Source organism: Amphiura filiformis, chromosome 12 (assembly GCF_039555335.1).
Source record: "Amphiura filiformis chromosome 12, Afil_fr2py, whole genome shotgun sequence".
NCBI classification, from domain to species: Eukaryota; Metazoa; Echinodermata; class Ophiuroidea; order Amphilepidida; family Amphiuridae; genus Amphiura; species Amphiura filiformis.
This window is the reverse complement of record NC_092639.1, coordinates 8,252,260-8,270,257: the sequence shown is the minus strand read 5'-3', so window position 1 is coordinate 8,270,257 and position 17,998 is coordinate 8,252,260. Positions and strand designations below refer to the sequence as shown.

The window sequence follows — 17,998 nt, the reverse complement described above, 5'->3', positions numbered from 1 at the left end:
ATCATTTAAAATGTGTATTACATTGCTAATTTCAAAAATCAAAATTATTGATATCAGAAGGATATTCTTCGTATTCAGAATGCAATTCGATATGTCTGATGTGCTCTAATGTACCACAATAAATACTATCCAAACGAGATACAAACATGTGTTTACGATAAGTTTTGTATGTTATGACCACCAGGACTCAGGCCGATTACAGGTGTGGGAGTTGCTTCTAATACAATTATAGTGTAATCTATTTTGTTGTCCTGCTGATTTATATAATTATTAAGTGAAAGAAAAGGAATTTACCCCTGAGAGTACTAAATTATGGGAGGCGCTACTCGATCGCAAAACCGACAAAAAGGCGACTATGAATACATTCTTTTATTAATGAGCTGAACCCTGATGCGCTGACATAAAGCGATTCTCGTATAAATAAAGCAGACAATGCCGTAATAAAAACATCTTTTCTCACCTTTTTTGAAGTTGTAAGTAATTATCTCTTTCATAGATTATTTAATTATCTTTAAAAGCAAAATGTGTTTTTAAAAGCAAAATGTGTGATAGTTACCTATTTAAATTTGTTTTTATATTTTTATTACTGATTTAACCCAGCAATTCTGACTCGTTGTGCATGATGATTGAGAGCTGCATATTGATGGTACAAAAAGGTGAATTCCAGGCCTGATTACCTGATTTCCAGGCCTGAATTATTTTGTTCATACACAGTTCACTGACCTGTACTGTTTGTCACATAAACAGACATAACCTGCCCGCTGTAGAGCAGGGGATCCGAATTAGTATACCGTATTGTTTGTAATAAATGCCCCCCCCCTCAAATTTTCCCACGAAAAATTGACAAAAATGCAAACACTTCCATGTCATATTGTGTGAGTAAGCTTGAAACTTGCATCAGTCATGTCAGTGACGTTCGCTAAATTGCATGGACAAAACCTATTGTAACTCAAACTTCCATCCATTTCATTGCCCAATTATGGTAGAATTTCACCAGATTCTTGCTTGATGATGCACTTAAAGGTGTAATTTTGTTGTATTTACCACGAAATTGTCATTTTCCACTTGATTTCCATGGGAGCGCCATGGTACTCCTTTTAACAGGAACACCATCGGGAAATTGAACTCAAATTTTAAGTTTTTGTCATTGACAATTCACTTCCAATGAACGGAGTTCTGTGGGCCTGTTTACACTACATGGCACAGCTGTGTTTGAGCAAACATGAGTATCTATGCCTGTGACCACCATCCCACCCTTACTACGGGACAAATGGGCGCGAAGTCCGCAAAAATTTACCATTTTAATTCTGGATAAAATTGTAGCTTAAAACTGGGATAAAGGATGATGCATATTAACTTATTCAACTTCCTCTTCCTTTTTTAAATTTTGTTACATTATTTTTATTCTCGTAAAATTTTGCCCACCTCCTAGATTGTGGCCACTGGTAAATCCGCCAGGCATAAACCAAGTTCAGTGTATTGAAGGTGAATAGCATGAATTTGCCATGGGAATTGTATCAATTTTCTTTTATACGTAAAGATGTACCTTTGAAACCTATATTTATACTACAGTGAGTTTTAAAGAATTAAATTTTCCAAATATTATCAGGTCACCTTCCTTTTTAAAAACAAATATTGAATGTTTTTATTTGTTCAATGGGAAGAATATTTTCATTCAGTGAAATCATGGAAGAAGAATAGAGCACGAAGTGCGATGGAATTGCAACTCCGTTTGTCGATGTGAGGTCAGCGATCGTCACGCTTGCAACATGTGGACGTAGATGGCAGCAGCATTTTTCTTTAATACATGTAAGTCTCCACCGTCCACAGCACTACGCATATTTTTTTTTACGTAGCTTTTAGTACTATCGTGGTGGCAGCAGCATTTTTCTTTACTTTTCCAATATGGCGCCGCCCATGAATCAATTTGGTGCCTGTTGGCGACGCCATCGGACGCCATTTAAGCGCAGAGTAACACACAGGGAAGGCCGACGCTATCGCCACCTTGTTGTATTGCGCTAGTATATGAGTTGCAACGGCCTGGTGAAATATGAACTGTTTCATTCAATGAGTATTTAACAGTCCATATGTCATGAAAATATTCTTACCACTGTACTCGTAAACATTTAATATTTGTATAATAGTCCATACCTAATATTGAAAGTGCATAACATAACTAAGTAACAAAACCTTGTATCTCACTTTTCAGTGAAATTGAGATTTTGTAGCTAGTAAGCCATAGGCCAGGCTCTATACTGGCAAAACCTGTTATGTCTATGTGCAATAACAAACTCATAGTTACCTTATTTTCCCGATTGTAGTTACAAGGTTTTATCCCTACACATTTCGGCCAGTAGCGAAAGGAATGTTATTATAAGTATTGTGCAAAAATTATCTCCAAAAATCAAAACCATGTAACTCCATTTTTGTGTTATTACAGTAATGACTATAGCAAAGGGCATACAAAACACTGTTTCTGGACAAAGGAAGGCAGTCATTGGTGCTGACAGTAATGACTATAGCAAAGGGCATACAAAACACTGTTTCTGGACAAAGGAAGGCAGTCATTGGTGCTGAAATTCCAACATAGCAATGTTTTTGTGAACTCCTGAACATTTCCCTTTTTGGAGATACAAGGTTTTGTCACTTAAAGGAAGTCTCCGGCAAACACAACATAATGCCTTATATGTAAGAAAAATAATTATCAAGCACGATTCACATGGTTCTATCTAAAACAAATTCAGTGACCATAAAAACGATTAAAAACACCCGTCTCTCAACACGCGATATTCAAAATTCCCGGGCGCTGAAATTGTCCAGTGCAATGACGTCCCAATATACAATGAAGGCTGACGACAATTGAGCACAAATAACTATTACATCATTGCACTTGCGCGGGAATTTTGAATATCGCGTGTTGAGAGCCGACTGTTTTTATTAGTTTTTATGGTCAGTATGAGTTTGTTTTAAATAAAACCATGTGATTCGTGCTTGATAATTATTTGTCTAACATATAAGGCATAATGTTATGCTTGCCGGAGACTCCCTTTAGCGACGATAAGTAACTCCAAAAATGTTGAATTGATTATAAAGTTGTGTATACATTACCTGTCTATCAAGGTCTGTTACTTCAAGGTTGAGTTTGTTGAGATGCTTATTAGCAAAGCCAATTAAGGACTGTATGGAGGGTAAAAAGAACATAAGTCAAGATCAGTTGGTTCTTATACGTCATGTATCAGACTGCAGTGTCCATGTTGTTGTGGAACACGCTTGTCAAGGTGCACACTAGCTTTGCATAGTGTTGTAAGTGTAGTGCATAATACGCCATGCAGTATGTGCAACTGAATTTGTAGTTTCGTTCATTTTAGATTAAGGGGAGTTTTCATGATGGTAACTTATTTTTTCTTAAATAAAACTGGTTTGAGTTATCCAAAAAAATATTTTAACTGGCTTACAAAACCGCCTCTTTAATTTACATTTACAAGAAACTGCTTAAACAACATTTGTTCAATATTGCTTTCAATTAGTAACTGTATTCAATTTGCTTGATTTGGACTTAATCTGATGTTATGATGTTTTATACCGTAAACGCTCGCCTAATGGCGCTATGGGCTCCCTTGACATAACTGGAATTTTAGACACAAACTAAAAGTGCCCTCCCATAAAAATCCCACCAGCAAATAACTCTTGTTGGGATTTTTAGAAGAGGGAGCTCTCTATTTGTACATGAAATTTACTCCAAGGCAAAGGAGCCCAGGTGCACCATTAGGCGAACATTTACGGTATTATTCTTGTTTTCATCTTCATGCACCTTAGTGCAAATTGTTTTGGTTTTCGGCGCGGTATTAAATGTCAATAGTAGTTGTAGTAGTAGATGACAGGCAGGTCTAACATTTTAACTCAAAATATTGGACGGTAGAGGATAGTAAAAACAAAACTTCCTATCGTTTATTCATTAAGTAGAGGATAGTAAAAAAAAAAACACTATGGTTTATTGACCTTATTCTCTAATTGGTATTTGGTGATTGCTGTTGAAAGCTTAAATCAGCAGTTTGTGTAGTGCTCCTTAAAGGCCTTTTCAATGATTTGTTCATCAAGAGGATTGTTAAAATCATCAAAATTCAGATTTTGGCACCTTTGTTAGTGTAATAGATGTGCTAACATAGCCTGCTAGTGTTTAAGCCAAAACTGTGTATTAAAGACAAAATAAGACATTTCAAATGAATCTGCAATGTCTCTACTTAAGTAGAGAAATAAGCTAAATGTGTTTGAATGGGACTTCAATTTTGTCAATACTGATGTTTTCCTAGTTTTTGCCATATTTTTCATTTAAAAAATGATTTAACCTTTCACTTATACACAATTTATATTTTTTCACACTCTTGTTGTATCACTGAATAATAATTTTAGCAATAAAAATGTTGCACTTCCAGATTCAAGGTTTCTAATAAAAAAAGAATCCTGATCAACATAATCACAGCACAGCTGCAGTTAATATCCCATAAATATATTGCTACCTTCCACATGGTAGTAACATGTTTTCAGTTACAAGTGTAAATTATATTGTGAAATTATCAATCATAATTATGGTTGGTTGCTTGAATTTAATGGGGCTTGTTGGTATCATAGAGTCAGAGGATAGAGTCAGGAACAGTAACGTAAGAAGCAAAAAAGGAGTCAAAGACATCATGGAAAGGATTGGTGAAGCAAAGTGGGCAGGACACATGGCAAGAAAAAAATGAACAAAAAAAGTTACCAAGAACAGGAAAGTGAAGAAGAGGAAGCCAGAGACGATTGTTGCGTGACGACTAAACAGCACAAAGAGACGCTGGTCACGCTACTTGGGCAAGGTATGCACAAGACACACAGAAGTGGAATATTCTTGAAGAGGAGTTAAGGGGGTACTACACCCCTGCCCAATTTTGTACCTATTTTTGCATTTTTCTTAAAAATTATAGCATATTGGGGACAAGTAAGATATGTATATTATAGGGGCAAGGACTACAACTACTGCACTGGAAATTTTATTTCAGCACAGACAACAGTTGTGGAGTTACAGTCAAAAATGAGGGAAAACCAATATTTGATCAATAAATCAATAACTACTAGGTTTGAGTTGCTGAATTTTCTATAATTTTTGAGAAAAATGCAAAAATAAGCACAAAATAGGCCAGGGGTGTAGTACCCCCTTAATACATCTGAGGAATGAAACAACCTAGGTGAGGCAGGGTTGGTACCACTTTTGCCTCGGTGGCAACATGCATGTTGAGCTTTGCCTAGAGAGAACCACACGCCTATGTTTCAGATGAACATTTTATTTTTGAAAAGACCATAAATACCAGTGACATACAATACAGAAAAAAATAATGTGTATAGCCCCCTCTCAAAAACTAGTTCATTGCATATGTACGAGGGCAGATCAGTATGTGAAAGTTGACTTGTGACCCCACATATGGATTATTTTCATGGCATTTATGCATAAACACTGTACCATTGCCTTTCAAATGACACATGTAACTGGAATTGTGTGATTTGTAATTATGGTTTGTAAATACAAATAATATGCAATATGCAAATAAGCTCATTAATATTCATAAATATGCAAATAAGATGGCACAAAACTATACAGTACACCAGGCCACCATATACTATCACAATACCAAGTTTGAAGTTGATCGGTTATTGCATTTAAGCTGCAGAGAGGGCAACTTAAAAGAGTGTTCCAACCATCGCACCATCAGCTTGATATGTCATGCAAGTAAGGTTCTGCTAAAGATCATCATCAGAAGGCTGAAGCTAAAACTAGACCAGGTGATTTCTGAGGAGCATGCTGGCTTTCGAGAAGGAAGAGGGACTAGAGACCAGATCGTAAACATCAGGAATATAATTGAGAAGTGTAAAGATCACAGACTACCACTTTATATGTGCTTCATTGACTACAGCAAGGCCTTTGACTGTGTCAGCCATCCCCAATTGTGGAAAACAATGAGAAGGATGGGATTCCCTGGTCACATTATTGATCTTATTAGTCAACTATATGAGGACCAGGAATCTGCAGTCAGGACAAGTAATGGAGATACTGAATGGTTCAAGATTGGAAGAGGGCTGAGACAGGGCTGCATATTGTCACCAAACCTGTTTAACATTTATTCAGAGGACATCATGAGAGAAGCTTTGGACGGGTTTACTGGTGGAGTCAAATTTGGCAGTAGCAGTATCACAAATCGACGCTATGCTGATGATACCACCCTAATATGCAGCAGTAGAGAGGAACTGCTGGCCCTTTTGAAATGCATCAAGGAAGCCAGTGAGGAGAAAGGCCTTCTGCTAAATACCAAGAAGACTAAAGTAATGGTTATTGATAGAAATGGAACTGGAGAGGACTTTGTGATAGATGGTCAAAAGATCAAGGAGGTTAAACAATTTGAATACCTGGGTTCAATGATAGACAACAAAGGTGATAGCACATCTGAGATCAAAAGAAGATTAGCTATGGCAAGGACAACAAGTCAGAGTATGTCAAAGATCTGGAAGAGTCGTGGTTTATCAATCAACCTCAAGGTACGGTTACTCCGTGCAACAGTCTTCTCAATTGCTACATACGGGTGCGAATCCTGGGCAATGACAAAGAATGGCAGGAAGAAGATAGATGCATTTGAGATGTGGTGCTATAGGAGGCTGTTGGGAGTATCTTGGAAAGACAAGAAGACAAATATCTGGGTCCTGAATAAGATTGGCACAGACTTAGACATCAGAAAGTCCATCATTGAGAGGAAATAGCGCTACTTTGGCCACATTGTAAGAAAGGATGGTGGAGTTGAGAAGCAGATTCTTCAGGGAGCTGTGGAAGGCCATCGTGGAAGGGGACGTCCATCAACATCTTGGACAAATGATGTGAAGAACGTTTCATCACACGGAATGTATGGTGCAACACGTTTGGCTTTTGATAGAAGTAGATGGCATACTCTTGTGAAGACCACAGCAGCTCAATCCTGCGCCATCTGACCCAGAGAGAGAGAGAAACAATGCAAATAAGGTGACCCCATACAAAGGTTTGTAAATGCAGATACTATGCAATATGCAAATAAGCTCATTGATATTCATAAATATGCAAATAACATGACCCAAATTATACACTATTTTGCCATACTAAGGACAGGGATTTTTTTCCATGAAATTGGTCTCAATAAAGGAGATATTTAATGGTATTGCTAGTATTTTTTTTAATTTTCTTGACTTATTTTAGAAATACTAAATTACCTAAATTCTAGAATTTTTTGGAGCTAACTATAACTTAGGTCCGATTTTTACAAACAAGGTGTCATAGAAAGGTAATCAAATTTAGACAATTCTCTCGTTAGCTTTTTTTAATTAAGTATTTAATAATAAAGTTATAGGTGTGTCTAAATATCGTTAAAATAAAAAATAAAAATACTTTATCTAAAAAAGCTGGCAAGAGAATTTTGATATTTTAATATCTAAAAAGCTTAAAAGATTATGTGCTTAAAAGCTTATGTGCTTTGGAAACCATAGCACACTCCATGTAGGCCAAAAAAATTAAAATGTGAAAAAAATATTTGCCAATTTTCAAAAAATAAAGATATACATAAGAAATGTTAGAATTTTTATGAAACTCTAAAACTAGATGGAGGAAAGACTCATCTTTCATTTGTTCTAAGTTTGAAATTAATACACAATTCTGATTGGCTATTGTGCTGCAAGCCTGATTAGCCGTACGAACCACATTAAAGATGCTAAATGTCGTTTGATTTGAGGCTTTTGCCTACAAATGCAGGGGTACATTATTTTGCTCTCCATGAGGGGATATGGTGGATTTACAATGGCGTTCTGAGCTCGACTAATCTCTTTGCTCTTCTATCATTTCAGCTCTAAATCATTGCAGCTGTTACAGATTATGACAAAAAAGTGCTATGAATAAATTGCCACCTACTTTATTAATACCATGTTTATAGCAGATACCCAGATAAATTGTGAATGCAATTGTCAACATGTATATATATTTGGAAGCAGTAGATTAGAGGCAGGTGATCTCTAGTATACTGAATGATTTAAAGATTATCTGCAGTGTATTTCTTGGATTTATTAAGTAGTCAGCCTTTTCTGGACTTACCTTTTTAACAACATTGAGTTTATCAGGTGCATGGTCAAAAAGTGTATCAAATGCATCCCTCTCTGCAAAGTTAAGGGCAAAAATATTTAACAGTTTAAGTTAATTTTGTTTTCTAAAACTAACATACTTGTTGCTACATGTATGTACAGTTTTTGTACACCAATATACAACCTAGCTTGCATCTTGTTCACATCGGTTATGTTATTTTATTATTGTGTTTGACTTTCATCCAATGCCCAGTGTAGTTAAAACACAGCAACAAAAATTATTTGCATCCAGTCCTTTAATAGATTTTAGTATTAAACATATCACTGAGCATTTATGAGCATATCATTAAAATGTTACAAAGTACTGACTGGTAATTACAAGGTAATATAATACTATTGTTATCAGCAATGCCAGTAAGAACTAGACTTAGCTGTGGTCTAAGACCACGAACACAGCCGTGTTGTGACCCCTTAATGACCTTGACCCCAAAATATATGAAAACCCCATGTGTGCACGTGGCATCACTTTGCCATGTTATTTGTGGCAGAAGGGGCAGTTTGAAGATTTTTTGTCTCAGACCGGAAGTGACCCCTTAATGACCTTTTACCCCAAATAAAAAAATACCATATATATATTGGGTAAACACAATTCATGTGTGAATATACCATCACTCTCCTATGTTTTTCTGAGCTAATAAAATTTTTGAAGATATTTCGATTTATACGAAGTGACCCCTTAATGACCTTTGTTCCCAAATCTGTGTACACCACATTGACACTGGGTAATATCAATGCATGTGTGCAAGTGGTGTCACTGTCCTATGTAATTTGTGGGAGAAGATGCATTTTAAAGGTATTTCGTTTTATAACGGAAGTGACCCCTTAATGACCTTTGATCCCAAATAAAAAAATACCACATATACATTGGGTAACTGCAACTCATATGTGAACATACCGTTACAGTCCTATGTTTTCCTTAGCTAATAAAAAAAATTGAAGGTATTCCGTTTTATACCGGAAGTGACCCCTTAATGACCTTTGACCCCAAATCTGTGTACACCCTATAGACACTGGGTAATTACAATGCATGTGTGCAAGTGGCGTCACTGTCCTACATAATTTGTAGGAGAAGATGCATTTTGAGTTGAAATCACGTTTTTGACCCCTATGACCCCTGCGTGACCTTTGACCCCACGAGTTTCATATGACATGTAGGGGCATGGTCAATGATCATTGTGACCAAGTTAGGTCAAAATCGATGTAAGCATGTGAGTGCTAGAGCAAATGTAATGGTTGACAGAAAGAAGAAGAACTAGACTTAGCTGTGGTCTAAGACCACGAACACACCCGTGTTGTGACCCCTTAATCACCTTTGACCCCAAAATATATGAAAACGGCCATAGACCTTGGCTAATGTCAATGCATGCGTGTCCACGTGGCATCACGTTGCTATGCTTTTTGTGACAGAAGGGGTATTTTGAAGGTATATCGTTTTATACCGGAAGTGACCCCTTACTGACCTTTGACCAGAAATGTGTGTACACCATATAGACACTGTGTTATAACAATGCATGCGTGCAAGTGGCGTCACTGCCCTACGTAATTTGTGGAAGAAGAAGCATTTTATAGGTATTTCGTTTTATTCCGGAAGTGACCCCTTAATGACCTTTGACCCCAAAATAAAATAATACCACATATAAACTGGGTAACCACAATTCATGTGTGAACATACCGTTACTGTCGTATGTTTTTCTTAGCAAATACAAATTTTTGAAGGTTTTTCGTTTTATACGGAAGTGACCCTTAATGACTTTTGACCCCAAATCTGTGTACACCCCATAGACACTGGGTAATAACAATGCATGTGTGCAAGTGGCGTCTCTGTCCCACATAATCTGTGGAAGAAGATGCATTTTAAAGGTATTTCGTTTTATACCGGAAGTGACCCCTTAATGAGATTTGACCCCAAATACAAAAATACCACATATACATTGAATGACTGCAGATCATGTGTGAGCATACCGTTACTGTCCCATGTTTTACTTAGCTAATAAAAAAATTTGAAGGTATTTCGTTTTATAGCGGAAGTGACCCCTTAATGACCCTTGACCCCAAATCTGTGTACACCCCATAGACACTGGGTAATAACAATGCATGTGTGTAAGTGGCGTCTCTGTCCCACATAATTTGTGGAAGAAGATGCATTTTAAAGGTATTTCTTTTTATACCGGAAGTGACCCCTTAATGACCTATGACCCCAAATAAAAAAATACCACATATACATTGGGTGACTGCTGATCATATGTGAACTAACCGTTACTGTGCTATGTTTTACTTAGCTAATACAAATTTTTGAAGGTTTTTCGTTTTATACCGGAAGTGACCCCTTAATGACCTTTGACCCCAAATCTGTGTACACCACATAGACATTGGGGAATAACAATGCATGTGTGCAAGTGGGGTCGCTGTCCTACGTAAGTTGTGGGAGAAGATGCATTTTTTGACCCATGTGACCCCTGCGTGACCTTTGACCCCGCGAGTTTCATGTGACATGTAGGGGCATGGTCAATGATCATTGTGACTAAGTTAGGTCAAAATCGATGTAAGCATGTGAGTGCTAGAGCAAATGTAATGGTTGACAGAAAGAAGAAGAAGAAAGAACCTGTAAGAAAAAAGACACAGCCGTGACTAACGTCACGGCTGTGTAAGAAGAAAGAAAGAAACTAGTGGCAAATGGTGGTCATAGACCACAAACCTAGCTGGGGCATGTTGGTGTTGTGGAGGCATCTGACCCCTGCAAAATGTTCCAAAAATGTTCCCCTGGTCATGAGGGTTGTTGTCACCGAGTTTGAGTCCCGTATTCCTTACAGATGTCCAGAAAATGCAATTTTGAGATTTGACCCCAGATGACCTTTGACCTGACCCCTGCAAAATGTTCCCTGATCATGAGATTTGTTGTCACAGAGTTTGGGCCCAATACCCCTTACAGATATCCAGAAAATGAAATTATAAGATTTGACCCCAGATAACCTTTGACCTGACCCCTGCAAAGTGTTCCAAAATGTCCCCTGTTCATTAAGTTTGTTTTCACCAAGTCTGAGCCCTGTACCCCTTACAGATGTCCAGGAAATTCATTTCTAAAGTTTGACCTCTGCTTGACCTTTGACCTGACTCGTGCAAATTGTTCCCTGGTCATGAGATTTGTTGTCACTGCGTTTGAGCCCCATACCCCTTACAGATGTCCAGATAATGCAATTGTAAGATTTTGCCCTTTAATGACCTTTGACCCCAATTCTGTATGCAAGTTCTAGGCGTGGGGTATAGCCGATGCATATATGCAAATGACATCATTGTACTATATAATATGTGGCAGAAGAAACATTTTGAAGGTATTTGGTTAAATACAGGAAATGCCCCTTAATGACCATTTACCCCAATTCTGTTTAGACCCTATGGGCACTGGATATATCCGATACATATGTGCAAGTTACGTAATTGTAGGGTGTAACATGTAGGAGGAGAATCATTTTGAAATTTATTGCCAGAAAGAAGAAAGTTTGACCTCTGCATGACCTTTGACCTGACCCCATAAAATGTTCCCCTGGTCATGAGATTTATTGTAACCGAGTTTGAGCCCCATACCCCTTACAGATGTCCAGATAATGCAATTGTAAGATTTTACCCCCTTAATGACCTTTGACCCCAATTCTGTGTACAAGTTATAGGCGTGTGGTATAGCCGATGCATATATGCAAATTACGTCATTGTGCTATTTAATATGTGGCAGAAGAAGCATTTTGAGTTAAATATTTGGTTAAATACCAGAAATGCCCCTTTAATGATCTTTGACCCCAATTCTGTTTAGACCCAATGGGCACTGGACATAGTCGATACATATGTGCAAGTTACGTAATTGTAGGGTGTAACATGTAGGAGGAGAAGCATTTTGAAATTTATTGCCAGAAAGAAGAAGAAGAAAGATCGGATAGCAAAACAGTACCTAGCTCGGGGGGTTGAAAACCCCCCAGCTAGGTAAGAACCTGTAAGAAAAAAGACACAGCCGTGAGTGACTAATGTCACGGCTGTGTAATTATTAACCTATCAAACAAAATGTTTAGCATGATTGGTAAAGATCATGGCCAAGATATCAAAAAAGCATACTAGATAGCATGTGTACATACACATACATGCTTAATACAGATCTTAACAAAATGTAGTGTTTGAATTAACATAAAAATAGTCCCAAACAAAAATGTTTGGTAGACTCATAACCGGTGCGATCTTACCTTTCCGATGTTGATTAAGATACTTCTTGCATCGATCCCGAGATGCGGAAAAACCAATAGTCATTTTGTCCCACATAAATGAATAAATAACAAAAACCCCGATCCCCGGTGGACTCACCCAAAAGGTGACGTCACACCATATGATAAATCCCTTATCCGACTTGGGATCCCCTACTCGGACCAAACTTGTAGGGGTGGCGGGGTCTCGGGATAATCAACATCGGAAAGGTAAGATCGCACGGTTATGAGTCTACCAAACATTTTTGTTTGGGACTAGACTCAGTACACCGGTCGATCTTACCGTTCGATGTTGATTAAGATACTTCTTGCATCAACATCTGAAAGATCGATCTAGCAAGTAACCGACGGATGGAGGTACAAGATTGGTCAGCATCTGATCAGGGATCGGGAGCGGTAACGATGGTTTTCGCGAGGTCAGAAAATATTTTCCCCAACGGTCGGGAAAACAAAAAGACCACGCGATCACAGACATAAACCTCCTTACTTAATAAGTTTGGTGGTTAAGAATAGCGACACTGGTTCTTACCATGCTGAGTATTCTGTATAGTCTGAAAACCTGGTACCCGTACACCACCGTATTATGATCGTCGAACAATGTCCCGGTAAACCTCCGCCCGTCTCTGATTACTAACGTAAGCGGAAGTATCGTAGAGAAGGCGAAGGTGGCTTCCGGGACACCGCCTGCTAGATCTCCTCAAGGGACAACCGAACGGTATACCCAAGATGATGAGATAGCTTCGTGTCGAGTGGGTCGTGGGACGCGAAACCTTCGCGATCCCCGGACCCCACCAACACCTGGACCAGCCATTGCGACAGCGGCTGGACGAAAGGCTCTGTAAGGGTGATGAATGCGGTCGTGAGTCCCTCGCAAGGCTTGTGTTCGGAAGAAATAGTGCTGCAGCGCCTCATCGGACACCCAGCCTATCTTTGGCTTCAGCCGAACCTTGCCCAACCCTGGGGATTGGAGAGGGACGAATGTCGGTATGCACCGCGCCCGTTCGTAGTCACGAGAACAGAGCGCCGAAACAGTGTCGCTCCAGTGTTTGTGAACACGGAAGCTAACCTCGAGACCGTGTGCAACTCAGCACCGCCGTCCCGAAGCCAACGCCAAACCGGAAAGCCATCTTGAGAGTTACGTATTTAAGCCGCTTTTGGACGGAAGGTCAAAAGGGTGACCCTTAAAGTAATCTAAGACTGTGTTGGGATCCCTTAGGAGGATCACTTTCCTTTTTGGTAGACACTCGTTGAACATACCGTCGAGGCGTAGACTAATAAGGTAACCATCGGCTATGATAGTCGACCCGTCTCGAAACCTCGGTGAATGGAGAGGACAGCTGACTTATAGCTGGCCCCAGTGGCCCGCTGAAGTCTTGCTTGGAACTTTTCTGTCAGAAACTCCGGAACTAGCAGCACAGAGGCTCTAGCGGGAGAGCTATTTGCCTCATTGCACCAAGCGTAGTATGGAGCCAGACTCTGGCTATACGTACGGAGCGTAGCCTCCCGTCTGGCCCCGGCGATGAGAAAAACAGCTTCTGATGAAAAGTATCCCTCCGCTGCGCGTTCCCTGGTAAGGGCCATGCAGCTAACTGCAGGTGCTCTAGTGATAGACTGGGTACCTCCGCTCCGGGCATCCGGAGTAGATCTGGTACCTCGGGGAGTGCCAGCGGCCTTGCCGCTAGCAGAATGACAATGCAGTCTTCCCACCCGATCTTGGCCACCACCCTCATGAGTAGTGAGATCGGAGGGACTGCATAAGCTGTCATCCTCCCCAGTCTATGGACAGAGCGCCCACGGTGAATGCTTGGGGTCCGCGACCCTTGAGCAGTACACCGGCAGTGGATGATTGCGATGAGATGCGAACAGATCTTTCGTGGGGTGGTACATCCCCTTGAAGATCGTCTGAGCGACCTGCGGAGCAAGGGACCATTCTGCTGGTCCCGACACCCTTCCTCGTGACAGATTGTGCGCGAGGATGCTGGTGACGCCCGCGATGTGTATCACTCTCATCGTAATCTGCCTGAACTTGCACCACCCTATCAGGTGTCGTGCATGCAGGCTCAATCGTGGTGGCCCGGAGTCCCCTTGTCTGTGGGGGTAGGCTACCACGGTTGTGTTATCCGTCAGGACAACGGTATGTGATTCCACGATCACCTCCTCGTAAGCGAGGGAGGTTGATGTGAAACTCTGTCTCTATGGCCCCCATAGGCCCGAGACGGAGTCTCCGTGGATGTGGACCCCCAGCCCGCTTTTGACGCTATGGTCGCTACACTACGTGACATACCGGGGTGCAGGAAACCTGACACCCTGGGTCAAATTGGGCTGATGGGTCCACCACCAGAGTTCCTCTCGCGATCTCCGACCACAGAACCGCGAGGGATATTGGGTGACGACTGGGCCTGCAAGCAGGCTAGAAGGTGTAGTTGGGTAAGCCTAACGTAGAAACGGCAGTACAGCACGAGGTCTACCATACTGGCCATTAGGCCTACCACCTTCATCCATGCCACAGCGGGTTTTGCCCGAGACTCGGCCAAGAGTCAGGCACACCGCACCATGTTCGTCGCCCGCTCGGGTGAGAGCACCGTGAACCCCTCCGTGAGGGTGATCTGGGCCCCTACAAATAGTGGGTTCGTCGGGACCACGCTGGACTTTTTGAGCTGATCAAAAATCCAGGGTCCCGCACCCACGGACTATCAACCCCATGAGGCCCGTAGTCTTCAGTGGAGTGCGTCCGTATATGAGCCAAACGTCCAGGTAGCAACTGATGTTGACACCCCTGTGCTTCAGGTGCGCTGCCACCGCTCTGACCAAGAGTGTTAAACACCCTGGGAGAGATGGACAGGCGGATGGCCGGTATCAAAACTGGTAATTTTGATCCTGTACCTAGAAGCGCAGATGCCTCCGATCTTGAGAGGCGATTGGCATATGCAGATAGGCGTCCGAGAGATCTAGCGATGCTGTTCCCATGCCCCTGATGGGGCAGGCTAGCACCGAGGCGAGAGTCCCCATTCTGAACCTCTTGGGCCTGAAGAACGTGTTCAACAGCCTGCGGTTCGGATGGGGCTCCCGTCGCCTGGTCTTCCTTGGAGCCAATGGCTCCAAGATCACCCGTAGAACGGGGGTAGACCGGGACAATCGCCCGCTTCGTGAGAAGCTGTGTGATCCCTGTCAGTAGTGCCCGACGCTGGGGGCCGTCTGACGGCACTACTGTGGACCTCTGAAATGTGCAGACGAATGTGGGGAGACTGGGTTGCCAGTCCGTAACCCCCACTCACCACTGACCATACCCAGGCGCTCAAAGAGATGGTTTCCCACCTCTGGGTGAAAGCCATAGCGGTCGATCCACTGGGAGATCCCCTGTGGAAAAACCGCTGAGCCCCCAGGAATGCTCTGCCTAGCTTCCCTTGGAAGAGCGCTTGCTCTTCTTCGGGGCTTGCCAGCTGTTCCTGTGCTACCCTTGCGCCTCCCAGAAATGGGTGCTGCAGAGGTAGTGGGCTCGGGTACTGTTGGTGGTGCACGGCCTGCTGAAGTCGGAGCTCCCACCCATGGTAAGGGCAGTTTCCGACTTCTTCAGAGTGCTCCGTTGGTAGCTTCTTTGCACGGTCCTCCACCGTAGCGCAGAAGCATCCAAAGAGAAAAAGGACCATGCCTTTCCATCGCGTTGAGCGATTGGAGTGGCAGGCCCCACCCCCCGGCGCTGAGTGGACACCCTATGGGCTAGGCCCATGGAGCTCTCGTTGAGGCTAGCTGTTAGGCACCTCGCGGAAGAGCTCAGATGTTGTCTGAGCGTCGCTTGGCGACATCTGGGTCCCTCTCGGATCCCCTCAGGTAGGTCCCGTGGTCCGCCCGCGTTACACGCAGAGGAAGCGTGCAAGCACGCGGCGGCATAGCTCTACTGAGCTCGACAGCCCTACGATATCTACCCGTGAGGTTTGCCGGGAATGAGAGTGCAGGCGCCCCTGTGAGGAAGCAGCAGCTGAGCATCCTACTGAAAGGATCCTGGTCCTCCTCCATGGACTCCCCCTTAGGGGGTGTCCGGAGGAAGATCAGTGCTGTTGCTCCCTCAGGGGCAGCGGGGAAGGAGATTGTAGTGATGTCACTACCGGACTCAGCTTCCGACTCCTTTCCCTGCGCCCACAGTATCCGTGATCATGCTCCGATGATGACGGTAACTGAGGACGGGCATCTGAAAGCGGGTAAGAAGGCATAACCACTGTGTGGCTCGCCGACTACCTGCCAGCAGAAGAGGGAGGACTCCCGCAAGACCCTGAGGTATCCGCCATGGCACCACTGGGTCCAAGATGCTCTCGCAGCCGTCGTCCTAGCGCTAGCAGCACGGGCCTACCCTGATCAAGATCTGGGTTAGCCCCATGCCGGCTGGCCTGGTCAACAGCTGATGTTGGTACTGCGTGGCCATCGCTAGGCGACACTTGCCACGGTGCTAGGCCGTGGAAGAAACACCCTGCGGCGGGTACCACGGGGCATACCCAGCCGGTAGCTGACCCTGAAAGGATCCGCCACCAGGGTAACCCCATGGTACTGCAGTACCAGCACCGCCTCCCCCCCCCTTGTTGCCACAGAGACTGTGGCGACTAAGGCGGGTGCTGCGGTACCGGTGCGGTATCAGCGTAGGTACCCGTGAGGGTTCCCGGCTGTGTACCGCTGTATGCGTGGTTCCAGCGTAGGTGCCCGTGAGGGCTCCCGGTTGTGTACCACTGTACCCATGCCCCGCAAGGGGATCAAGCCGTGTGTATGGGTACCCCGCTATACCGGCTGTCCCTTGGCTAGAGGGAGCTTGCCTAGTACCACGGGTAGCTGAGCGTGCATACCCCCGATCAATCACCTCGCCACCTGAATAGGCAGCGTCAATCAATGGAGCTATGCCCTGTTGATTTGACAGTGATCGATCAAGAGAGGGTAATTGACCCATTGACGATAATGGATCACCCACGCTCCGCTGGCTCTCGAGGACATAAGTGGGTTGTTGATCAGCTAGGCTGTTCAAGCTACTACTGTACCTCTAGAGCTTCGCCCAAGGTCGCTGTGTGTGGCGGACCACTCACGGCAGCTATGGGCGGGTGCATAGCGGCTACCACTGAAGTCAAGCCGTAGCTCGCCTTTGTAGCTGCCACCGAATGCACCTGGGTCGCTGTCCGTGAGAGACTGCGAGCCCAACCCCTGAATAATCGCCAGCCAGTCCCTGTGGACAGCCAGCAGCTATTCTAGGGCCCAGGGTATCACTCGGCGGTCCCGCCATGGAACGCTGCCGTGTGACAACCCCAGTTGGTTCTGCTAAGACTACACCCACAGCGTTAGACGCGGTATCGTCTCTGCTGAACCCATGCATGCTAGGGTTCAACCCAGGCAAGCCTGGGGTACCCTTGCATGCTGCCCGTCGCTGGCTACTACTGTGGCTGTTTGAGCCCGTAGATATGCCTGCAACAGACGGGTGTCCTCCTGCTAAAAACCCGTGAGGATTTTCGCTAGAGGACTGGTATCCTCCTGCTACAAAACCCGCTAGGGTTTTCGCTGGTGGTTACCGCTCTGCTGCCTGCTACTTTGCTCCGGACGTATAG

At 43.3% G+C, this 17,998-nt stretch overlaps 1 protein-coding gene across 3 annotated transcripts in view; it reads right to left on the bottom strand.

The window, feature by feature from the left end:
- Positions 1–17,998, bottom strand: part of LOC140165739 (beta-parvin-like) — a 64,404-nt gene that overhangs the window by 14,587 nt on the left and 31,819 nt on the right. For all 3 annotated transcript variants that reach the window (XM_072189055.1, XM_072189056.1, XM_072189057.1), the window contains exons 9-10: positions 8,132–8,193; positions 3,109–3,177 (exon numbers count right to left, since the gene is read on the bottom strand). In XM_072189055.1, the coding sequence (XP_072045156.1) occupies positions 3,109–3,177; positions 8,132–8,193 (131 nt within the window). The remainder of the gene's footprint in view (positions 1–3,108; positions 3,178–8,131; positions 8,194–17,998) is intronic.